This window comes from Panthera tigris, chromosome B2, assembly GCF_018350195.1.
Source record: "Panthera tigris isolate Pti1 chromosome B2, P.tigris_Pti1_mat1.1, whole genome shotgun sequence".
Lineage (NCBI taxonomy): Eukaryota > Metazoa > Chordata > Mammalia > Carnivora > Felidae > Panthera > Panthera tigris.
In genome coordinates this window covers 67,252,792-67,278,621 of record NC_056664.1, presented here as the reverse complement: position 1 = coordinate 67,278,621, position 25,830 = coordinate 67,252,792, and the positions used below count along the sequence as shown (strand labels likewise).

At 36.4% G+C, this 25,830-nt stretch overlaps 1 protein-coding gene across 4 annotated transcripts in view; it reads left to right on the top strand.

Annotated features, from left to right (window-relative positions):
* The window catches only part of COL12A1 (collagen type XII alpha 1 chain), a 115,518-nt gene that overhangs the window by 87,719 nt on the left and 1,969 nt on the right, over positions 1 to 25,830 (top strand). For all 4 annotated transcript variants that reach the window (XM_042986676.1, XM_007090120.3, XM_042986677.1 and 1 more), the window contains 16 exons: positions 1,612 to 1,754; positions 2,031 to 2,140; positions 5,776 to 5,925; positions 7,806 to 7,883; positions 9,202 to 9,288; positions 10,692 to 10,745; positions 11,838 to 11,933; positions 13,361 to 13,414; positions 13,772 to 13,825; positions 16,828 to 16,881; positions 18,297 to 18,368; positions 21,595 to 21,630; positions 21,740 to 21,806; positions 22,909 to 23,097; positions 24,063 to 24,131; positions 25,151 to 25,321. In XM_042986676.1, coding sequence (XP_042842610.1) covers positions 1,612 to 1,754; positions 2,031 to 2,140; positions 5,776 to 5,925; positions 7,806 to 7,883; positions 9,202 to 9,288; positions 10,692 to 10,745; positions 11,838 to 11,933; positions 13,361 to 13,414; positions 13,772 to 13,825; positions 16,828 to 16,881; positions 18,297 to 18,368; positions 21,595 to 21,630; positions 21,740 to 21,806; positions 22,909 to 23,097; positions 24,063 to 24,131; positions 25,151 to 25,321 — 1,484 coding nt within the window. The remainder of the gene's footprint in view (positions 1 to 1,611; positions 1,755 to 2,030; positions 2,141 to 5,775; positions 5,926 to 7,805; positions 7,884 to 9,201; positions 9,289 to 10,691; positions 10,746 to 11,837; positions 11,934 to 13,360; positions 13,415 to 13,771; positions 13,826 to 16,827; positions 16,882 to 18,296; positions 18,369 to 21,594; positions 21,631 to 21,739; positions 21,807 to 22,908; positions 23,098 to 24,062; positions 24,132 to 25,150; positions 25,322 to 25,830) is intronic.

The window sequence follows — 25,830 nt, the reverse complement described above, 5'->3', positions numbered from 1 at the left end:
CGGTTAGTTTTTATTGGCCAATGCTCTGGCAATCTGTTGGGTAGCTCTAGCTGTTGTTATTTTACTTCATGAAAGTTTGCACCTGGGAATCATAACTAAAATATGTATTTTTTATTCATTAGAATTAAAACACTTTAATATGTGTTTGGCAGCTTATGGGAAGAAAAGAACAAGAAGAAATAAAGCCTTTAGAAACTTAGGACAGGGTCAGAAAATGATGTCTGAAATTTGAAATGCTCTGGGAAAGCTGATGGAAAATTCAGAATAAAATCAAAGCTAATTTCTTTAAAGAAAGCACAGATCATATTGTTGTAGTTTGACCACACTGTAAGTTCCTAACTCTTTTATGGTTAACCATGATGGTTCACAGTTTTAGGTTTGTCAGTGAATCTTAATACCCGGTGTTTAACTTCAGTCACCACAAGGTATGATTCCTACATTTAATTTGTGACAGCCTACTGTGTTCTCAAGAGTCAGAACTGTGGCTGAAAGACAGAAGCATGAATGCAATTACACTTTTTTCATAAGCACTCATTAACTAATGGAGAAACATGCACCGGGTGAGAGATGAATTAATGTGGAGAAGATATTATTTTTAACATGGAATATTATGAAGATAGCAGGTTTTTGCACATATGAAAGGCATCATGTCAGCATGCTGAGAACATATGTTTTAAGAAGCAGGGCGGCATTGTGTTCCAGAAGTACCAGTGGTGTGGTACTAGGACATGAAACCTTCAGAGACATTCTGTGCCCTCTGTCAAAATTTGTGGAGGAACAGCTTCTTTTCTGTCCAAGAGTTGATAATTAAAGCCTTTTCGCTACCTTCAGGAAGAAAGTATTATTAAATGGTCTCACACAGAAAACCATCAATCCTGCTTCAGAGATTCCCCCGGAACAATGACTGACTCAACTCTGGAAGAGCACATGGGACCACATTTTTTGTCTAATGGCTTTAGAGCCAAGAAACATTTCCTTTTAATTGGATCACATCCTTTATCATCACTAAACGTTTGCACATGTACATGGGCTTAACGTTTATTACTGGTTTTATTTTTGGGAACATGTGAGCTTCTGGAGATTATGTGATTTATTTGATTTCAAGGGAGGAATTTGGAAGTGTAAAAACTATCAGAAATAGGCAAGGAGAAATTAAAACCTTAAGCTGTATTACTCATGATCTCATTCCCCTGACATTGGAAATTAAGCATATTTAGTAAGATTCATTTTCTTAAAATTACATCCATAGATACAGTGTCTATCACTCTAAAATCATTATGTAATTTTATAATCATATTTGTGTCTAGAAACAATTAACAGTAGGATATTAACAGTTATTAACGGTAGGATAAAAGACCTTGGGCAATTTCCCAGACTTTTGCAAATTTAGCCGATTGTAAATAATCTATTCACTACTTACATAATAGATCTTTAGTGTTTGCTCTTTTGATGTGTTTCCTAAATTTTTCCTTTTCTAATATGTAGCCAGATTATTATGACTAGCTTCTAATACTGCTGGTAATGAGTTTATTGTACAAAGATTTAAAATATTCTCTATTTCTGGTGAGAAATCTTTGTTAATTAACTAATCAGTTATGTTTTATCCAACAGAGATCTACACCCAAATGGACTTCCTTCTTCATATACAATTATATTATTGTTCAGACTTCTCCCAGAAACTCCCAGTGACCCTTTTGCAATTTGGCAAATCACAGATAGAGATTATAAACCACAAGTTGGAGTAATTGCAGATCGTAAGGATTTTTATCTTATTTTAAGGCGCATGCATACTACTTTTGATTATGAATTCTCTTTCCTTTTCTTTAAAAACCTACGGAATATATATAATTACTTGATACATGATTTTATGTTTAAAAATACAACGTATTGATAAATATTCTAATTTTATTTAATCTCAACTGAAATTATTGAATATTTTAGAAAGCTCTCCAACAAGAATCATTAGTTAATATTTTCCACATAAAGTATACCATGCATGTGATTTAATAACAATTATGTGTTGGTTACAGCTTCTAGCAAGACATTATCGTTCTTTAACAAGGATACAAGAGGTGAAGTGCAAACTGTTACATTTGACACAGATGAGGTGAAGACATTATTTTATGGCAGTTTTCACAAGGTAAAAACATAAAATATCTGATTATTTATAGAAAAAGCATATGATTTAAAAATTCAAACTAATTTATTATTTATTAAAAGGTCATGTTAACTTGGTAGAAACATAGCTATGTCTTTTAAAACCAAAATCTTCTTTTAAAGAATTTGATTAATTTGAGAATATTTAAAATAAAACAGTAAGGGGCGCCTGGGTGGTTCAGTCAGTTAAGCGCCCGACTTTGGCTCAGGTCATGATCTCATCGGGCTCTGTGCTGACAGCTCAGAGCCTGGAGACTGCTTCAGATGCTGTGTTTCCCTCTCTGCCCCTCCCCTGCTCACACTCTGTCTCTCTGTCTCTCAAAAATGAATAAATATTTAAAAAATTTTAAATAAAACAGTAATTCTACTAACAAGGAGATAATTACTACTAACATGCTGATATGTTTTCAATGCTAATATCTTCAAAATTTGAATCATGTAGTAGGTATAGTTTTGTATGCCTATTTTTTCTACCTACCATTTTATTGTGAACCTTTATGTCATTTCATTTCAAAAGCTTAATTTTTGTGGATAGTATTTTAATTGATAAAAATAATTCTTTTATAGAGCCCAGTAAGCTGCTTCTGCTTGTTTACCAAAGAGTTACAAGCATGCTAGTCCGAAAGTTATGATTATTTACTAAAGTAATTAATATATTTATGAGAAATATTTCTCTTACATGAACACATTATGAATTCTCTAAAAAATATTATTAAAAGTTCTAAGATGCATTCTTAGGGGATTGTCTATTCTTGTTGATCTTCATTAAAATTTTTTGTATGTCAACATTAGAGGATAATACGCAAGTTCTATCAAATTTCTAAAGGACGATTAATTGACAAATAAGTACTACAGTTGGGAGCATTAGAAATGAAAAGAGCCATCTAGGTTAGAGTGGGCTTTTTAATGGTATTCCGTCATTCATTGGATTGAGTTAACAGGAGGAATAGCACTTGTGCAGCAGTAAGGCACTCAGAAAATTAGTCCTCGTGCATAGGAGACAAATATTTCCAGTTCAGTCTGATTCTCAAGTAAAAATTGAACTTTCCTGTACTTGAGTAGTTTAGCTAGATTTTTTGCAAATTCTCTTCCTGAGAGTCTTGGTTTCTTTCCAGAATGTTTTTTCTTATTGATGAATCATTCTTGCGAAGGATAGCAAGGGACTCTCCTCATGAAGCTCAAAGTCACTTTAGTGTACACATTGGTGAGAAGCAAAACAACAATGAAGGAAAAACAAAGATCTCTGAGTATAATGGCATATCTACTGCCATGATGAAGTACAGTAAAATAAATGCCTCACTGGGAAAGAAAATTCTAGCTTGACAAATATTATTAGCTTCAACTGCTCCTTATCTGATAATAGATGTTGAATTTGGCCAAGTTCTTATGAACTTTTTTGGCTCATTAATACACCTATTAAACTTACATTTCAGTAGTTGCTAAAAAGAACTATTTTATTTTTCCTTCCATACTACTGAAGATATTAGAAATTTATGAACCAACTGATAACCACTTAAACGCTATTATGTTTAAATTTCCAACCCTCATCAAATACTTCATTCTACTTTAAAAAAAAGCAGTATTTTGTGCAGAGGTCTATAATGACAGTCATTAATTACAAATCAAGATAATTTTGTTTGACATTTCTTTCTTTGCTTGCTTTTATGGAGAGGCATTTGTGTTCTTAGTTTTTATGTAATGCCTCTTCTTTTTCCTTCTGACAAGCTCTCTTGTCTCCTCAATCTCTACCTTTTTTTCTCATCAGACTTTTCTTTTTTTAGTTTCTCCTCTATGTTTTCACTATGCTCTTTTTCCTCCTCTACTCCTCCACCCCATTCTTTTAACCTATTCTCATTTATCTCATCAAGTACTGAGTTCAGTCACTATTGTCTGTTTACATTCTTTACTCATTCAAAGATTCAAACACTTTTCTCTCATTTTCCATTTAATTTGGGAATTGAACTTCTTCAGTCTTTAGGATGTGAATGAGTGATACTCTGATAGTAGGAAATTAATGAAAATGACATGCAGGGGACTCTTGGGAGAAAAGGAGCATAGGGTAAAAGAGCTTAAGTAAGGAATGGCGGACAGCTATTGCTTTTTAAGGATTCTCTTGACACGTTTTGTGTCTCTGTTCCAAGTGAGAAGTTTGTCATAAGAAAAAAAGTGGAATAGATGAAAAATAAAAGATTTAGGGAACAGTAGAACTTGGGAAGGGAGATGAGTTGATAAGAGTGTTCCTATTTCTTCCTACTTTACTGTGACCAAAAAGGATTCACAGCTGGGAAATAGTCCCTAAATACTTGGGACAGTGGTCTACAGATGAAGAACCCACTCTGAAATGTTATTATGCCTGTATTTAAAATGTGATGAAAAGCACTGAAGAGATTGTAGCAAAATATGTTTTTAGCATGAGTTTCTTAATGGCTAGTATTGACTGGCAATTGGAATAATTTTGTTACAAATTAAAAGTTTTGATTTTGAAATAATTTTGGGGGTACTATGGTTTTTTCAAAATATTTTGTGAATTTTTGCCTCTGAGATTGTTCATAGAAGAGCCAAAAATAAGTTTTAGTTCTTATTAGATAATAAATATCTTGGGAATGCTTATATGGTCTTCTTCTTGAATTCAATATTAGATGATTATTCTGGGGACATTTAAAGTTAATTTTTAGTAAGCTATGTATCACTTTTATATAAAAGCAATCAATATGCAGTTCACACTTAGAACTTAACAGATGCACTAAATTAATGTTTTGGTGGTGATTCTATGTGGGAAAAATATTCACTATTTAAAAACATTGCCAGAGATTGTCCTTATGCTTACTGACTCAAAGAACTTAAGGGAATTTCTTTTCCTTTTAACTTGGAGCCAAACTTTTCAAAGTAATTATCGAGTGCTTACTTGAGTATTTGTGCTGTGATAAGTGGAAACTATGAGTATAACTATAAACTCAAAGATTACCTGCAGCCATTCTTTACGCTGTTGAAATACAAATGTTTTATTAATTATCTGCACTAATAGATTTAAATTCTGAGTGTCCTGAATATCAGATAAGAAGTAAATCAACATAAGATTCTTTCCTTAAAAGGAAATTGAATCTTATATCTATCAATTTCCAGAACCGAATCTCTGTAGAAGACGTGGGCTAATTCTTTACTATGTTAAATGTCTATATGGTATGCAAGTTCTTTTTGGCTGAGATTAGGGAATAACAAATTAAAAATTGAATTTAGCAAAATCAATGGAAGACATTTGAGGATCCTGTTTACTGAGTATAGCAATACATTAATAATTTATTAACTTGTATTTGAATAGTTCTTTATAGTTAATGGGATCATCTCATCTACTACATTATCTCTGGTCATCTCAGAAAGAGTACATATGGGAAAATAGGCAATTATGCATGTATATGTGGATGAAGGCTCATTTAATTTGATGTTTTTAATAAATGACGTTGACATTGTAATCTGACTATTGGGATTTTAGTCCAAGACTTGATTTGGGATAACAATAATATAAAGAACATATTTGTTAACCTGTGATCTGAAATATGCAGAAATCACCCAAGTTTTTTTGGGTAGAAACTTTATAATGGAAACAAATGATCTTTTTAGGTTCATATTGTAGTGACCTCAAAAAGTGTTAAGATTTACATCGACTGCTATGAAATTATAGAAAAAGACATCAAGGAAGCTGGAAATATCACAACTGATGGCTATGAAATTCTTGGAAAACTTCTTAAAGGGGAGAGGAAATCAGCTACAGTAAGTCACACATTTTTATTTTTCTAGGTACTTTTCATTAAGATTGAAATAACATTTTAAAAATAATCAGTGGGTTGTTTTTGTTTTTGTTTTCTCAGTGGGTTTTAAATTGTCAAATTCCTTGGTCAGATTGAAACATCGAAAAAGTTACATTGAGGAAATATACTACTGACAGAACATAATAATGTGGTTTACTGCTAGAAACAAAATAAGATGTCAAGACACCAGAGAACATCATGTAGTCATCTTGAAACAGTATCAAATTGGAGAGTAGAACACAAATAGTTGCCAGGATAATCAGTGAAATCTAAAATAACTCATTTTTTGTTCTTCAAAGATAGCAATTGTTAATACAAATTTCTGCAATCAAGACATTAAGCATTTGTAGCTTGATAACACAGACACAAACAGTGACTGTCATAGAGCCTGTGCTCTCTCTGAGAAGAGTCATCATCTGTCTCAGAAGGAAGATCAGTGTAGGAGGGCGGCCAGCTGACTGCATTACTCACAATTTGCACTGGCTCAAGTTTGAGGCGGGAGCATGCCAACCATATTTATAATGCTGTCTATTAGTAAAAATTTAAATCTAGAGTTTTCACTGTATCAGGCTAATTAAGTTTATATTAAATGTCAATCAATAATAATATTGATCCATAAGCAAGGTTAGGGGCACCTGGGTGGCTCAGTTGGTTAAGTGTCCAACTCTTGATTTTGGCTCGGGTCATGATCTCAGGGTCATGGGATCAAGCCCTGAGTCAGGCTCTGTGCTGAGCGTGGAACCTGCTTAAGATTCGCTCTCCCTCTCTCTGCCCCTCTCTGGTCTAAAAAAATAAATAAAAGCAAGGTTAACATTTTTGGCTTTTTAAAAAAATTTACTTATAAATATTAAATTTATTGATTTAGCTTTCTTCCACACACAGGATTTTGTTCTCTTAGATTCACAAGTGAAATTTTTATTCTGAAATGTAGAAACCATTAGTGCAAACTTAATATATTGTGATAAACATCTGGACTTTTAATTTAATTAAATTTAAACATTTTTTAAGATTAATAGAATACTTAATGTGCCTAATCTTATAAATCAATAACGATGGTAATAATGATAACTAAGATTTATCAAGCACTTAGCATGCACCTTTTTATTTTTTTTAATTAAAATATAGGCGACACATAATGTTATATTACTTTCAGATGTACAACAGTGACTCAACAAGTTTATACATAGACTTTTTATTGAATATTGTCTTTTTCTTTAAATAGAACAATTATAACAGGTTTATAAAAGGATGGCTACATCTAAGCAGCCTTTTCCTTTTTATCAAAATAACTTTATTTTTTAAATGTGGAAAAATAGAAAGTATATGCTATGTTGAAATAATTAAACTGAATCATCAAAGTTATTAGTCAGTCCCAGGTAAGAATTTATGAAAAGAAAACATCAATTTTAGAATAAATGAAGAATGTTATTTTTAATGTTATTTTTCTACAAGAGTGGACTTTTAAAAGTTGATTTAAATGGATGTAGTCTTCCAATTCTTAATTAAATACATTCCTAATTCTTAATTAAAGAAATTAATGTTTTCTTAAAAAAAACAAAACTCAATCAAGCATTTTATTTTAGCCGGGGAAGTGAATCAGATGTGGGAATTTCACATATGCATTTTGTTTTAACATCTCCTTCTCTTAGGCATAGGTTTTTATGTTCTCTTAGGCATAGGTTTTTATGTTCTTCCCGTATGAAGTAAGGATCACATTGCCCTCAAGGGTTTGCACTCTTGAGAGAGTCTTTGTGAGAAATTGGCAAAGGTTAAAATGTGGAGTTGTTAATATGAAATGTTTTTCACGCATCTTTAGCTGATGTTTCTGTTGGTTGTTTGCAGTTCCAAATCCAGAGTTTTGATATTGTATGCAGTCCGGTGTGGACCAGTAGAGACAGATGCTGTGATATTCCCTCTAGGGTAAGTAAGATGGAATGGAACCGTTGTCGTGGTCTTACAAGCCCTCCTGGAATAAGGGATGCGGATGCAGATGGTCTGGGAGAGGAAGTAGCACTCAGCAACTGAATCTCCAAGACGGAGCCAAGGGATGTGCACGATGTGCATGCTCATCAGCTACCACAGCTGAGGCCAGTGACCTCCTCTTTTAAAATCCAGGAATACACAAGACCACATCTGAAATTCTCCCTAACAGCCAGAGTGGTTATGCGTAGTTAGAAAAGTCTGCTGGATCAGGGCGTTTGATATATCTACTAATTACAAAGCCCTCCTATTGCTTGTAAAATATCAGCATTTTACAGAATAAAAAATATCACCTTTGTGGACATCTAAGGCTTAGGGTAGACATAACCATATTACTTTATGAGATGATGGTTTTCCCTCATTGTGGCTACAAAGTTGAACATGATGATGGAGTGGATGCTTTTGGCAAGCAGTGAGCTACATACATCCACAGGATCAACGTGTGTTATTTATTCCACAAATGCTTATTGAGCACCTATTTATTATAAGCCAGGCACAATTTTATGTGCGTGGATTACAGCAGTGGAAGTGAATATTCTAGTGGAAGGAAAGGAGAGAGAAAGAATTAACAAGTAGATACATGCTACATTACAAAGTAGAAAGTCTTATGATGAAAAAACAAATCATGGTGAAGGGATAGAGAGTCAGGTGAGCACTATCAGCCCTCAGTGATGAGGTGAGGTTTAAGCAGAGACCTGGTGAAGTAAGGGAGTGTACAATGTGGATGACGGGGACTGCATTCCAATCAGGGGAGACTGCACATGCAAAGGTCCTAAGACCACAAAGTGCCCTAAATATCTGAGAAATATTAAGTAGATCAGTGGGGCTGGAGTAAAGTGAACGGGAAGGGCAGTGGTAGACAATGAGATGGGCAAGGTGACGCTGGTTTGCAGAATGTGTAAGGCCTTCTAGGCCATGGAAAGGATTTTAGATCTTACTCTGAACAAAATGGGCATTGATATCTGAGATACTCAGCATTTCTCTAATACTAGATTAGAGAAAACCACATTAAATTACCAGTGGACTATGTGGTGGTTTTATAAGCATTTCTTCGTTATTTAAGGTTTCCTAAAGTAAAACGTAAAGACATAAAAGACCAAAGCAAGATTCAACATAAGACTATTTTTACTGATAAATACAAATTATTTCTTCAACTTGAGAACCGGATTTCCTTGTGTATGTAAGACAAATGGGGGTGGAGGATTGGAAGACATTTCACTTTCAATTCATAGGTGAATATTCTTTTTCAAAATTTCAGAGAGATGAAGCAAAATGCCCTGCTCTTCCCAATGCTTGTACATGTACACAGGACAGTGTTGGACCTCCAGGTCCACCAGGCCCTGCGGTAAGGAAACTGAAATAGTCCTTCTAGCCTTCCTCTTAAATCTTTGGAGTGATCATCTTTTTGCCAGTATGTAGTGCATAAAATGCTTCCAGCCATCTGTCTTTTCTGGGACAGGCCATTTTTTTGTGGTATGTTTCGAGATCTGAAATGGAATAAATCAAGAAGAAAGTTTGAACACATTGAACACATTTTGTCTAGTCATGCAAGAATGAATGATTGGCTAGTATTCAAGAGCTATCCCCTTAGAGATGTGAATCTGGGTTTCCATCTGTAATCCCATGATTTTGAAAATTTCTTAACACTTCCCAAAAGCTTCTTGTATGTATGCTATGGAGCCATGGATGAGAGGCTGAACACCTTGTTTGGAACCTAGGATATGTATACCTTATGTAGCAGATACATCATGACAATAAGTAGGGAAATTTACATATGTGATGATACCATAAACTCTGGGTGAAAGTATTGGGGTTTGGAATAACTTGGGTAAAAAAAGTCTATGACCAGGTCTATTTGTGGGGGAGGGGCACAACACTGAAGATTACAGTGATAGATTTCACTAATCAATGTGGAACCCCTTGATTCAGTTAATCCAGCATGTGACCTGGGCTGGTTTTGTGGAATGGAAGTGATACCTCTAAGCTTTAGTGGTCTCTTTTAAGAAAATGGTTAATTAACGTAGGAATCGCTCAGAGATTCTCAGAACAACAAATTTTATTGTACTTAGGTCAGAGCAAATAGTGTAGATTGATTTTAGGTTAATTACAAACCAGCTTCTCTCATACAGAATAAAATGTCACTGGAATTATTGACCATTTATTAATTTATTTTTTTATTAACAGTGACTTACCTGATTTATATCTGTAATCATAAAACTATATCCTGATGTAACGTAGATGTTTTTGAGAAGTAAGGATTTTTTAATAAGGTAGCATTATTGGATGTCATTATCATATTTATTTCCTCTTTGTTCAGTGAACTCTGATTTCCAGTTACTAAACTACATGTTCTGAGATTCTGAAAGATTCAAGATATTCTTCTCTTTGCATATTATTTTCGCTGAAGAATGTGCACTCATATAACTCCAAACAGAATCTTCTCCTTGCTGTATTTAAGTAATGCTTGTTTTTTCTAGTAAGCTTCAAATTTTCAAATAAATTTCAAAATTTGCTAACGATTAAGAAAAGTTCAGAATGTAAAAGTGAGACACTTAAAATGTACAAAGTTATGAAATTCTCTTTCCCCCCGTATTTGTATGATATGTTAAATTCACTTCAATATTTGTAAGTAACCATAGGAGTATCAATTGCCTGGAGAATGCTGCTTCTTGAAGTAATTTCTGTATATCAGCTTCTCCCTACTTTCCTTATATTTACCCTAAAATGTGTTCTTACTATGTATTTTAGGGAGGACCTGGTGCTAAAGGTCCCAGAGGTGAAAGAGGTATCAGTGGGGCAGTTGTAAGTATATTTTATGGTGCATTTAAGTTTTCGTGTATATGTTGAAGTCTGATTGTTAAAATTTCCACTAAGGGGATATGTGACCTTGAGCAAGTTAGTTCAAGTTTAGTGTGCCTTAGGTAATATAATTACCTCAGTCTTGTCTCTGGATGTCAAGATGATGGATTAGACTAGCCAGAGAAAGAAATGTCCAAGGCATCTCACTGCTATAGGAATTACACATAGGAAATCTGCAGAAGAACCTAAGGGTTCTGCTACAACATGGAGAAATAGAGCAGGTAATCCAATCATTGGGAGACCCACAGGGGGCAGAGCCCCACCAGAAAGCTGGAGGGAGTTGGGAGAAGTTCTGCGGCTCTTTTTTTCACCCTGTCTCAGAGAAAGAGCTGAGCAGCCATGTATATGTTCAGTGGGGGGTCACCGGCCCTTTTCTACCAGGTCCATACTTGTCTTCCATAAGATAACTCAAGCTTATTAGGGCAATATATTATGCAGATGATGTGTGCTTTTAGTCATGATATTACTAATGATAAGCTAACCCAGTTAGGAAAGGGTGAGGCTGGGATGATAACCCAGTTCCCTGACTCCGAGTTTGTACCTTTTCTACCTGGGCATGTTGCAAAGAAGCTCCAGCATAGAGCATCTTCTTAGTGGATATCTGTTCTTTCCTTGCTTGTTTTATATACACATTAGTTCCAGAAATAAGGCCAAGTCTAAGAGAAAGCAGGACCAGCCTAAACTAAGAAAATCCACTGAAATTCAAGGTTTGATCTCATATGAATTCTTGAGTATAAATTTATGAATATATCATATCCAGTGTGTTTTACCTCTTTTACAAATCTGCTTCTAATGGGACTTTTGGAAATATAAGTGCTCTTATGAATTTATTGCACTTGAATTGTTCTTTAATGAATAGTAAAGGGAAGAAAGGAATGGCATTAATAAATGCTTTTATAGGTGTGTAGATTTCGAAAATGTTTGCAAACATTATATGACTGATGTCTTAAGACACACCGACAGACTTCTGATTGGATGTTAGCACTGGAAGGTCATTATGTGACTTTGTGATTGTTTCTCTCTTGTATGCTTTAGGGGCCCCCTGGCCCTCGTGGAGATACAGGTCCTCCAGGCCCCCAGGGTCCCCCAGGCCCCCAGGGACCCAACGGACTCTCCATTCCAGGAGAACAAGTAAGCACAAAGGCTTTCTGTATTTCAGTGAGGATGGTAGATTAACATTAAGTTGAACTAGAATATTTTTTACTGTATTTTGCCAAACTCAAATGTTTCCTGAGAACTCAACAAGGTCGGCCATTGAGATAACTTCTATGATTATGATTTCAGATATGCAAATAGTGCATGTAATAATATTTAAATGTGTAGATAAAATTATTGCTACTAATTTGACCTTTAAAAATGAATAAGTAATGCATATATACTTCAACATCCTGAAGGCTTTGAAATTACTTTCAGTGTGTGGCAACCCTTTGCTAATATTTATGACCTCAAGGCAAGCTTGCATTGTCTATCTAGGTCACTACTTCTTTAAAAAACTTTTTTTTTTTAATTTTTTTTTTTAACGTTTATTTTTGAGACAGAGAGAGACAGAGCATGAATGGGGGAGGGGCAGAGAGAGAGGGAGACAGAATCGGAAGCAGGCTCCAGGCTCTGAGCCATCAGCCCAGAGCCCGACGCGGGGCTCGAACTCACGGACCATGAGATGGTGACCCGGGCTGAAGTTGGACGCTCAACCGACTGAGCCACCCAGGCGCCCCTTAAAAAACTTTTTAATGAAATGTTTACCTTTTGTTCCAAAAGCTCATCTGAAGTTATAAAAGGTGTTTTTACCTTTTAAGACTCATATTTTATTTAGCTACTAACATTTTTTTCTATACCTTAAAATAAACAAAAGAATACAGCATATGAATAAGAATATGATAACTGCATAGTTTTAAATTCAAGTCTAAACTCCCTTTTAAGATGCCTTAATATAGGACAGATACATTTTCTTGGCACTTAGAGGAAAAATAATTGATACCAGATAAAGCTGGAAATGAGACATGTGGAGGGATAGGGCTTTCTCACTCAAAAGGGTTGCCTGAATCTACTTTTAGCTTCTTGTGTCCAAAAGGGACTTTTGGGGCTTTTACCTTTCTTACTGCTATTATTAAATTAAATATTTCAGTTTTAATTAATTCTACTTTGCCTTTATGACAAGTGTTTTCTAGCATGTAGTTATAAAGACCAAAATTATAACACTTCATTGAATATCTATTAAAATTAGCAACTAATTAAATATATTAAATAAAAAATAGTTTTTCTCCCTTCAAATTTTATTCCTATGAAAATACCTTATGTTAAACTATGTTCATTTAAAGTAGGTATATTGTCCCATAATTATATAAAATTATCCTTTAATATTACAAATGGAAATCAGAACACAGCATTTATAGCTTAAAAAGTGAGCATCAATCTGAAAAATGATTTATTTGTCTACCTTCCAAATGTGTTTACATTGTATTTATGAAGTGATAGAGATTTCAGAAGTGACTCCTGTCTCCCCTTTTCACTTCATCTCTGTAAAATGCCTGAGGACTGTTTTCCCATTGCTGCTGTAGGGTCGCCAAGGGATGAAAGGTGATGCTGGAGAGCCAGGACTTCCCGGCCGGACCGTGAGTTGTTCTTGAAGCTACCTCTTTTTTTACTTGTCAGGTGCTGTTTGAAAAGTTGCCCTTGTAGTGCCTCAAAAGGTGAACCCAGAGGAGGCAGCAAAGCAGAAGCCAGGCTATGTGCATCGCATTATTTCCATTTCATACCCTAGTCTTAGTTGTCAAATTTGTGCTGTTCAATTCAAGTGTGGGCATACTGATGATCATCCACTATATGGCTGGCACTGGGCTTGGTCCTGGTTTTCTGCTTCTTTTCAGAGCCCCCTGAATTTTTTTCAAGCATTTTGAAGAACAAAAAGTATGTTTTCCCATATAGGAAGTATATTATAGCATTTCACTTGTTTGTTTTCTTTTGTGTAGGGAACCCCCGGATTACCTGGCCCACCGGGACCAATGGGACCTCCAGGAGATAGAGTAAGTTTTCTCAGGCAGGCTATGATGATGTTGGCAATGATATCACATTGTTGCCTATTAATGAAGAATTATTTTACAATAAAGGACAGTAGTGAGATTGCAGAGGTGACAAGTCAGTCTATTCAATTAGAAAGCAAAACCAAAGACACTGCAATCAAGAAGTGATGATGGACTGACTCACTTGGTGCTGTTACGAAAGTCTTGTTGGGCCCATCATGGCCACCCAGTGTGGGCTTCGTGCAGAAATGATGGGTTGCCAGGGATGTCCCATCAAAAGGCTTTTCCTGAACTGGGGACAGGTAGCCATTGACACCATCACTGTTTCAAGAAAAATGAGGGAGTGGGAAGATTCTATGCTTTTTTGCTTTTTCACTTTCAAACTCCAATCTGTGACTCCAACTTTGTGGTGAGGCCACCCAGATCTCCCAGCTTGAGAGTGAGGAAGCTTCTCAGGAAATCATTCCCCTCTTTACGCTCAGCCTTGTTCACCTACCTACTCCCTAGTTCCCTATCACTAACGCTGAAAACAGGGCGCACAGCTGATAGAACATAAACTTTGGAAAGTTAGATAGACTTTGGTATAGGCATCTGGGCTGGAAAGAAAGAAAAGGAAGGAAGGAAGAAAGGAAGGAAGGAAGGAAGGAAGGAAGGAAGGAAGGAAGGAAGGAAGGAAAAGAAACCTGAATTCTGTGTTGGAAGAGAAGAGAAGAAAGGTCAGAAGAGCAAGCCCAAAGACCACAGTGAGACAGGAAGACTTGTTACCAAGATGGAGTTGGTAGGAATTGGATACATGGGTTGTCTTCAGCATAGATGATTTTCAAAATGAGGCACAGCTTTGGGGACCACTAGAGAGAAACAAAAGAACCACATGAATAGGTATCTAATACATGTGCACCTATGAAAACAACCATAGGTCTTCTCATCCAACCTCACCTAGAGGGAAGCAGCTTTGAAAGTCACTGCCGCTTTGAGAATGGAGAAAAAAAAATAAAATTTATCACAAAGTTATGCAGATGGCTCAGTTAGACCTGAGGACATTAGGATAAGCTCTTCTTCACCCCAACTTAGATATATGTCTCTTCTAAAAGAAAATGGTTGATCAGATCTAAGTGTTCATAGATGGACACTTTATATGTATAAAATGCTCAGCCTTAAGAAAGAAGGAAATCCTGTCATTTGCAACAACACGGATGAAACTTGAACCTGGGGGACCTTAGTGTAAGTGAAATAAGCCAAACACAGAAAGGTAAATACTGCATGATCTCACTTATGTATGGGATCTAAAAAAAGTTGAACTCATGGAGGCAACTAGTAGAATGGTGGTTGCCAAGGGTAAGGGGCGAGGGGGATATGGAGAGATGTTGGAAAAAGGCTACAAAAAGGCTATGTTGGAGTTGTTATGCAGGATGAATGATCTTTGGAGATCTAATGTACAGCATGGTGACTATAGTTAATAATACTATATAGTGTACCTGAAATTTGCAAATAGAGTAGATCTTTAAATGTTCTCACCACACTCAAAAAATGAGAACTATGTGAGGTGATGTGTATGTCAATTATCTTGGTTGCGGTAATCATTTCACCATGTATACGCATATCAAAACAGGTACATCGTAAATATGTACAACTTTTATTTGTCAATTATACTTCAGTAAAGCTGGGGGAAAAAAGAGAAAATGGTTGATCAGGAAGTTCTTAGGAAGGAGAATTATTCAGAAATATAATACTCACCTAAACAAATAAACAAAAGAGTGTCTTAGACGCTGGAGAAATTTAGATGGAAGACGTGCAATTCAAACTGTCTAAGCAATACCACCAGAGCATTTTTGTTTCTTAAGTGGCTCTCAGAAGCAATGTTGATGTTACATCAGGTGAACTTGGAGTCTGTTTTTTGTGAAGCAGACCTGGGGCTCCCAGAAAACATTCTGAAATCTTTATCTGTATAAGTTTCTGGAGAAAAAAATCGGAGAGTAGTGGTGGTGGAATATTTCTAACACAATTTTAAGGAAATAATTTAAACTTCCTCTGTTATAAAACCAATGGAAGCATGGATACTTAGACCAGGCAGTTATCCAAAGGCTCTTGATTTTTGTTAGAATCCAAGAATATGGATGAAATTATCACTCTTACTCCCTGCAGAAAATGAGACAAAAATCTCCTTTGACAGAGGAATGCAAGAGCTATAAAAAAGACCTGACTCAGAAATCCTCTGCTGAATTTCAGGGATCTCTCTGTTGGGATGAATGCTAACTGGGTAGCAGAGTGACTCATGCGAGGCAGAGGTCATTTGGCACCGAATGGAGGCAGGTCGTGAGAGCCAACGAGCAAGCCTGCGCAGCAACGCGCGGTGCTCCTGGGGCACATCTCTCTTCCCAGTCAACCTGACACTTGTGCGGATCTGGTCTTTCATGCAAGATGAGGAGCAGCAAACCACTAAAAAATTAGCTGAAGACTGAGGATTTCCTTTCTTTCGCGTGGAAGGCAGTCAAGACAACTTCACTCTTTTCTGGGGTGGGGGAGAGAAGTTCACCAGCAGTGGGGACATGGGAAGTCCTTCCCTAACTGGCTGGCCATTGCTTAGGAAACGGGACAGTTTTGAATCAGGTGGTTGGCCTCTCCTTCAGCTTTTATGTTGCTCTTCTCAGCAACATTTCTTTTCATCCCACTTTGATTCTTTCTGGACCAGTTTGTCGACGCTGACTTTTTCAGTAGAGAGGTTAGTCTTCCTTTAGGCTTCCTTACAGTCTCACAAAAGCAAAAGTTAGCATCTTTATGAAAGGAGTCTCCTTCTTTGGAGAAGACTAGTTTGACTCTTAAAATGATCAGCAAAGGCATAGCTTAAATTAGGAAGCATTTTGGGGGTATATTTGTTTTTGTACTGAAAGATTACTTGCAGCTGGGTTAAATACTTCACCCTTCACTCTTACCAGTCTCTTTAGCATCTTTCCTTTTCACTTGGTCATTATTTCACTAATTCATAATTAATTTTATGTTTACAATAGGGCTTTACTGGAAAAGATGGTGCAATGGGACCCAGGGGACCCCCTGGGCCACCGGTAAGAACTGAATGGGTTACATTATTGTCTCCCCACCCCAAAATCCCTACCCCCATTTGCTAGGGAAAAACCCAGTAACCTGGCTTTTGAGGCACATTCTATCTGTACTATGGGGTGCACTGTCAAGGGAGCTGTTTGTTTTATTTTCCTAAATCAAAATGGGCTGGAGAAAACAGATGTGTTAAAATACAGAGTCTGTTTAATCAAGTTACATTTGAAAAATAGAAAAATACTCCTAAGTGACTTGACCACTAGTTGGCTAGTGCCCCAGTTCCTTCCAGCCCCACATCGAGTGGTGGGGTTTTAAGACCTTACCGGTTACTTCCTATTCTAAAATTTTGATAAGCTATGGTGTGTGACATTTCAGTTTTAAGGGCATTTATTATTGAACACTATCAGTCATTCTGAGGAAGTAAGTTTACCCTAGATCTTCTAATTAAGATCTTTTGGGGAAAACACCAAAGCCAGTGATTTTGAGAGTGGCATCTATATGCCTGCATCCAGGTGACATCATAATTAACTTGTCTGAAGTGATGGATGATCTTCATGTCTTATGGCAGGATATGAAGACATGAGGGCATATGTTAAAAAATGTTAATTATTGATGTTTAATGAACATTCAACATTATATATGTTCTCAGGTAAAGGAGAGTTTAAATGTATAGTAAACTTGTATTTTAAATACTTACTACAGAGCTTAATATTTGCATAATTGATGAAGTAAAGGATTATTTGTTTTACAGAATTTGATGATCAATTTTAAGGAAATTTTAGGCTTTAGAACATAAAGTATTGGTTAGTAGATATTATATATATTCTACTAAAATATGGCTAAGATTTTTGAAACTGTGTTAAAAGCTATGGTTTGGAGGAGGTGAAGGGTGCTGAGATGACAGAAAAAAGTGGAAGTTTAGAGAAGGCACCAACGAAATAGTGAATTTCTAGGCTGAGACCAAGACTCCCAGCAACAAGGGAAGACTGTGCCACGGTGGTACCTGATTTAGCATAGACACAGCTACTTTCTTAATTTCTTCCCCAACCAAAGTTTTCACTACTGTCTTTTGAGGGGTTTCCCGGTTTTGTAATAGAAATGAACTAAAAAAATAGGGATTGCTTTCTGCAAATTCATTTTGTAACCAATTTATGAGAATCGCAGTCTATGAATTGTGAAACTGATTGTATGTATCTATATATTTTTCAAGTGGTCTTAAAATATATTTTAGAACTATACACACCATAAATATTGAGAAATTTTCAAAATTTTTTCTTTCGTGCTATCTTAAAATTTGGTTTTACTCTCTCTATTGTATGCTGTTTCTGTTACAGGCTTTTAGAGCTGGCCACATTTGTTAGTTTACTTTAGATGGGCTTTTTCTTTCATCGCATCATTCCCTTTCTCCGCCTGTGTATTTCAGGGAAGCCCAGGCTCTCCAGGAGTCACAGGACCTAGTGGGAAACCAGGAAAACCTGGAGACCATGGCAGACCAGTAAGTGGACAGATTGCATGTCTGGAGTCATTTCTCTGTGGCCATAAATAATGAGGATGTTGCCAAGGCTTTGGCGTATTTATGTTATCTCTTCTGTAATGTGTTTGAAGCATTTGTTGAAACTATGCGAAACCCATGGATTTAACTTGGTACCAGTTCTAAAGTTTTTCTCTCTGAGTTATAATATTCTGGGATGAAAACTGTGGTCATAGGGTTTCTTTAAAAGGAGAATGGGATTTTGAGCCAAGACACATATTTCTGCACTGTATAAACACTCAAAGCTGGGTCAGCAGAACGATTCTTTTATTTAGGAGCGGTATGCTGCTTAAGATAGAAAAATACATGATGGTGCATGGTGCCTTCATTTGTAGTTTATAGATGGTAACCCTTGATGAGTGTCAGCCGGCCATGCATTTGGTTATTTCTGTTTCATCTGCTAGACAGTAGTCCTAGGATTAAAAGGATTTCTCTGCTCTGCTATTTTACTTTTTTATACTGTCCTGCTGCAATTCACATACAGTTTAACTTCCTTTTGGTCAGATGGCCTGGTTAAAATAATGGCATTATGCATATCTGGCATTTCCACGTTGGTACCTCCAAAACTGAATTTGAAGTTCTAAAATTGCCAATCCAGAAGTATTTTTAATGAACATTGAGCATCATATTCTTCTTTACAACCTTTTTCTTATTTGTATGTGTGAAGTGTGAATTTATTTTAAGCAGTTTATTTGTCTGAAATGAATTTTAAAACATAAAAATTTATCTCCAAGATAAGTAAGTCCAACTGTTAGCAATGACACTAATCTATCAGGGCTGTTCTCGGGACGGAACTCTTTTTTTAAGTATTGTCCAAATTATATAAACCCAAGTTTAAAAACTGTCTAATGTCAAAGAAACTTAGGGTAGAATCTTTATGTGACACGGCCTGCCTTCTACGTTTACATAAAATTAAGCAAGCAGCATTAAGATGAAAGGACCCCTGATATATTTTACAATCTGTGTATACCCTAGCACATGAATTTATTACTCTCTTTTCCTCAGTGAATCATAGCAGGAACTTCACAAGAGCAGTTAAAAGCACATGGAACTTTTCTACCCATTCACAATTCTATTTCATTTGAGTATTACTGAAATGGAGTCTTACATAAGAATATACCAGATGTAATTGATGGCTGGAACTAGAAACCTAAAAGAAATTTCTGCTTCCTTTACTTGAAATGCGATCTCTAGATACTGGCAATAAAGATGATTTCTACAAATCATATATACTAGAACAATCTCACAGTGGCAGTAAATTAAAAAAAACCACACACACCAGGAACAATCTCAAAGTAGCAGTAAATGTAAAACAAAACAAAACAGAAATTCCTTGCAATTTACAGAAGGCTCCAAACTAAGTAACAGTAGCGTTTCTGTAAGAGTGTAGAATTTTGGCAAAGGGAGTGTAGAGTTTTGGCAAAGGGAGAACCAAACTCCAGTTTCTTCTTATCATTTGGTAACATTTTTTGGACCTTCCCTACCTTCTTTTTCCCCTTTATTTTCCTCATCCTTCTAAAGTAGAAAATTGTTCCTCCTTTTCTTCTCTTTTCTAACTTACCTTTAATTTCTAAAACTAAAACTAGCAGATGGGTATAGAAAGGTCTTAGCAGAGAGCTTGGCTGTTGGCTTATATCATTAGCTCTTGTAAGCAGTTGGTATCTTCTCGCTAACTTGTAACACATGATGTTGTAGGGCGGATGTTTCAAGGAACTTCTTGTGGAATATTTTTTATCATTGACTCAAAACCTTTTTGTTTAGTGACTAAATGTGCTAGTACATGTTCTTGTGTTCTGGGGTCTGGGGATACAACAGTAAACAAGACAAAGTCCTGGCCCTCATGGGGATTCTAGTGGGGGATATAGACCAAAACGTGTACATAAACAATATAGTTTCTAGCAGTGTTGAGTGATGTGAAGAAAAAGAAGCAGAGTGAGGGCCAAGGGAGTAATTGTGATAGTGAGAAGGTGGCTATTTTAGATATAGTGGTCAGGGAGCCTGTCGTAGGAGGTGACACTGGAGTGGATGGAGGGAGAGCTGTTTGAAAATCTGTGGGAAGAAGATCCAGGTATGAACAAAAGCCTCAAGTGAAGAATGATTGAAGAATGAGTCTGGCATATGAAAGGAACCACAGAGAGGCCTGTGTACCTGAACTGAAGGGAGTTGAGGGGAAGAAGAGTAGCAGGCAAGACCAGAGAGCTGGACAAGGTGATTGTGTGGACCATCTAGCCCAAGATATGTAATTCTTATTTCGTGCTAAGTATGATGGGCGCTTAGAGCTAAAAGAGTGACCTAATCTTATTTTCCTTTTAAAGATATCACTCTGGCTTCTGTGTGGAAAATAGACTCTAGAGAGGAAGAATGGGAAAACAGGAAGAGCAGTGAGGAAGATATTGGAGTTCTTTAGGCAAAATTCTTAGGGACTGTAAGAGGTGGTTCGGTTTGGGACATTACGTGAGCAGTGGGTTTGTCAATGGTTTAGATGTTCCTTTCATGATAGCAATTGGCAGCCTAGAAACACATTATGGAAAAATAAAACCCTCTGGCACTATAGAAAACTTTTTTCAAGATCCTCTCATGGCCAGTGAGAGGCTTGACAGAGTAGGGACAAATATTCTGTGGCTGCGTTTAGATGCGGGACCACTTTAGTAAGAGAGACACATGGTTCCTTTTATACTCAGTGCACACACACACACACACAAAATAATTGCAAGAAGTTAGAGATATATATTTAGTTAGGAAATTGACTCAATTCCCACTGGTTCTTACTAGAACTGAACCAAGATTAACCTCATGGACAATCTACAGAAGCAATCTGAGCTACCCAGCCATGGTGATGTAAAGGAAAGAGTAATGGTACCAAGGGCAATTTCTCATCTCTATTTTAGTTCCAGGCTTATATTGCAAATGGCATCATAAATGCATGCAGACTACATAATTTCTAAATGTGTAATCATAAAATTCACATCTCAGCACTAATTTGGAGGATACGTGCTTCTATGAGAGACAAGGACAGAAAGATTCCTTTTTACAGACAAGCAAAATGCAAGTAAGATGGATATAAATATGAAGTGTCATTTTGCTAATCTGTTAGAAAGCAGACCTTGCTCTCTTTCATCATCATGTCTGTTCGTGAATCATTTTAGATCATGTTTGTCAGTTTCTAATCTACAAAATTCCTGTATTTCAGGGTCCATCTGGATTGAAAGGAGAGAAGGGCGATAGAGTATGTATTTCTTAAAATCTGATTTACTGTTTTATTTTGTGTGTTAAACATTGAAGTCTGAAACTATAGAAATAATATGCTAATGATTCTCATTGATTTGATCAACAAGGGAGACATTGCTTCCCAGAACATGATGCGAGCAGTTGCAAGACAAGTCTGTGAACAATTGATAAGTGGTAAAATTTCTTTTATTTTTAATGTATGAATGCTTTTTAAATTTGTTGCAGGAAAATGCAGAGTTTGAGTCACAGAGTTTCTAAGATATATATTTCTATTTCATTGTGATGATCTCTTATTTTTATACATTCTTGGTTTTGTATCTGGTCGGTTAAAACTAGTCATATGTTAATGACTGTCATTAAGATAAGACAAGAACCCAAAGTAAAATAATAGCCTGTATCCTATACTTAATCTGATACAGAATCATATTTTGAAAGGGCTTTTCAATTTCCTTGTTAGGATTTTTACTGATCTTCATCAGGATACATGTAGAAGCAGCAAACACTGGATTTTTAAAGTTATAAACTTTAAATTATTCTATGACTTTAAGGAAAGGGGGCCCATCAAGATTAATTTGATCATAGAAAGTACATATTGGTGGTGACCTTTTTATTGCCTCCTTATTTTTCACAGACTCTTTCTTCTTATTTTATGAAGCCTATTAAGTAATAAAGCTCAGTGCCTACAAACAACATGGCTTTAAACTCAGGGTTTGCTATTTCAGAATTCTTAACAGTGTTTCTTGAAGTGTGATCCTGAGGGAAACCTGCATAAATCACCTATATTGCTCGTTAACAATGAGTGTTCCTGGGCCACACCCTAAACATAGTGAATTATTGTCTTTGGAGATGAGGCCCAGAGATCTGTATTTTTCAATGTATCCTATACGCGATTCCAATTTACACGAAAGCCTGATTATCATTCTAGGTACATGCACACAAAAAATTGCTTAATTCAAGAAAGGTTCTCTTTTGAATGACATCATCTGGCAAACCACAGGGCTTTATATCAGAGCCATATCAAACTTTTACCATTCTTTTACGTTTATAGTAATGCTGTGGCTTACTGGTCAGTATTTTTGTGGAGACACGTGTTTATCAGGAATCATTTTGTCCTAGATGACTGGAGTGTTTTATTTTATTTTTAGGCTTCTAATTAGAATGTGTCCTGGAGGGGGAGGAATAGAGATGGATTTCACTAGACACTAAGAGAAGAGTTTCACCATCTCATCCCTTCCCTACTGGGTTTCTTACTAACAAGTCTTATTTCTGTTTGTAGGTCAGATGAGCAGATTCAATCAGATGCTGAATCAGATTCCAAATGATTATCACTCCAATCGCAACCAACCAGGCCCACCGGGTCCCCCAGGCCCTCCTGGCAGTGCAGGAGCCAGAGGAGAACCGGGACCTGGGGGGCGACCAGGCTTCCCTGGCACACCAGGGATGCAGGGGCCCCCAGGTGAACGAGGTGGGCATCTCTGGCCGATGTACAGGGCTAAAGAAAGGAATTTGCAAGTGGGGGATCTGGGTCAGGTTGAAAAACACGTGGAAGGCTGAACTTGGCAAACTGCTTTAATTATTCTTGTTTGGACAGCCCCAGAAAAACTGTGTGTCCACGAACCCGTTATTTTCTTTAGGCAGCCGCAGGCCATAGAGATCCGTATCTTAGAACATGGGAGGATTTTGTCAGGAGATCTCAGTAAAGATAATGCTGTGTTCTGATTGTTTGTTGTTATTGTTGATGGGAAAAACTATTTTGGCAAACTCAGATGCTAAAATATTAATTATTGTGACTAGCAATGTGCTTAATGTACATTGAATGTACTTAGAATGTACTTGAGCAGCCTTACAGTTTTAGATCCAAATTCTTTTAGTTCCTTTGTTCAGGGCTTGGCACTGGTCTTACGTGTTTGTTTGGCTTTAATTTCATGGTAGATAAGTGTCATTGAAGGAAAAGAAGAAAAATAGAATTATTTAATTCCAGATGTTTCGGGATGCTGGGTGTTCCCTTTTGTCAAAGCAGCAGTTAATATTCTGGGGAAAATTTAGATACTTCTATAATTCTAACGGTTTGGATGCTATGCAATAGAGCTATTAAAGAGCTACCTTTAAGATGTGTCTGAATGAGTTGTAACTATGTAGTCAAGATTCCTGTTCTTAATTACTATTTCTAAAAAAATATATATAATAGACATGTTTGTTTTCTTCAAATAATTTTCCCCCTGACTTGTAGCCAGATTTGTTTCTTGGCCATGAATCTGGAATTACCCAAATGTCTAGAAAGAATTTGGCTTAAAGAGTGAACTTCTGTGAAAAATTAGTTTCTGCTTTCACTAAAAGAAGTGAATTACTCGAATTAAGTATTATCAGTTAAGATGAAAACTACATGTTTCCAGATAATTTTCTCCCTGTTCTCTTTCTGTCCTCCCTTAGGTTTGCCGGGAGAGAAGGGTGAAAGGGGTATTGGATCTCCGGGACCTCGAGGGCTGCCTGGCCCCCCAGGTACGTTTGGTAGTAAATCAAATAAGTAAACAGCATAAATACTGAGAGTATACAACCCTAAGAGATTCACAATCTCATCCTGTTAGCTTCAGGCAGGCCTGTCATTGTGAATATATTTTAGCAAGAAGTTCAATCTGTATAAACCTGCTCATTTTTATGTTCTCTTTGTTCAAAAAAAAAAATGTTTGAATGTGTTATATTAAGCACTCACTGTAACTTTAATATATGAGGGTATGGGTTTTAATGACACAGAGGGTTACTGTTTTCCTTTTTATGGAATTCCCATTTGTTTTGTTTGGCCACATAGCCTTTAAGGATGGTGTTATTTCCTGTTTCTTCTAGTATTCTTCAAGATGTTGCTAGCGGCTGAGAAAACATATTCTCACTAAAAATCCTGACACATTACAAGATTTCATTCACAGTTTCTTTATTGATGTTTTAGAAAGAAAGAATAGTTGTCCAGTTGTTTTATGCATTTCATTTACTAGATTGAAAATGACTTCTTGTTTTTCTTCGTTATAAGGTCCATGAGACCCTGTAACCAAGGTCAGCCCTAGTGGTTAAATCTTTACATTTGTGTTAACCATAAATACGTACAACTTGATCCAGAAATAACATTACTTTACATAGTCTGGAGGTGTGGGGCAGGCACTCCCATGTTCTCCTGGCAGTCTAACACGGCTAATATAACCATTTCCTTCAGATAGTTTTATCTCTGTAAGAGTGGGAACCATCCAGGGAACTCACTGGGATCTTTAGTTTGGCTTAATTCTTGGTAAGTCAGTTTTCTTTGGATACAATCGTTAAAGTAGTTGTATTTCTGTCATTAATTCTTGATGGATCACTGGTAAGAAAGTTTCACACTTTGGTTCATACTGGTGATTTCTTAAGGAAATATTTTCTTACCATACACTAGTGCATCATGTAGTCTTGAGGCAGTGGTGGTGTGGAAGAATTGTGGACTGCCTCAGGAGATGTATTTGACAAGAGGGGAAATCTCTGTTTTAATCCCATACTAGGTCCACAAGGAGAATCCAGAACGGGTCCACCAGGGTCCACAGGTTCAAGAGGTCCTCCTGGCCCCCCAGGTCGTCCTGGAAACTCAGGTATCCGAGGCCCCCCAGGTCCTCCTGGATACTGTGATTCATCCCAGTGTGCCAGCATCCCATACAATGGGCAAGGCTATCCAGGTATGTTGTTGCCATTGTAGGAACCCAAATTCACCTGAATTTAGAACCTTTATGGAAATGAAGTTCCCTAGGATTGAAGGAAGGTTGATTTGAGGATTTTTTGAAGATATAAACTCTTTCAGTTGTGTGTTTTGATTATGCAGTAATGTTGTTCTCTCTCAAAGCATAAAACATGACTTCACTGTTAGGGGTCAAATGGTTATTTGCTCTTCCTTCCTATATTTCTACATTTGCCCAATCACATCATAAATCTCTCCTTACTTCTTCTGGGAGTTCAAAGAATGCTATAACATGACTTTTTTTTTTTTTTTTAAACCTAAAGATTGAGAAGAGAGATTTGTGAATATAATTATAGAATATCAAGAATACATACTAAAAAATTGTTTTGGGAATCTGATGTTGAGGCAAACTTTTTGCTGACATGGTGCAGACAACTGAAAATAATACACTGTCTCATCCTGTCCATAGAATTAATGTTCCTAAAATCTGGGACTTAATTTTTTTCTTTT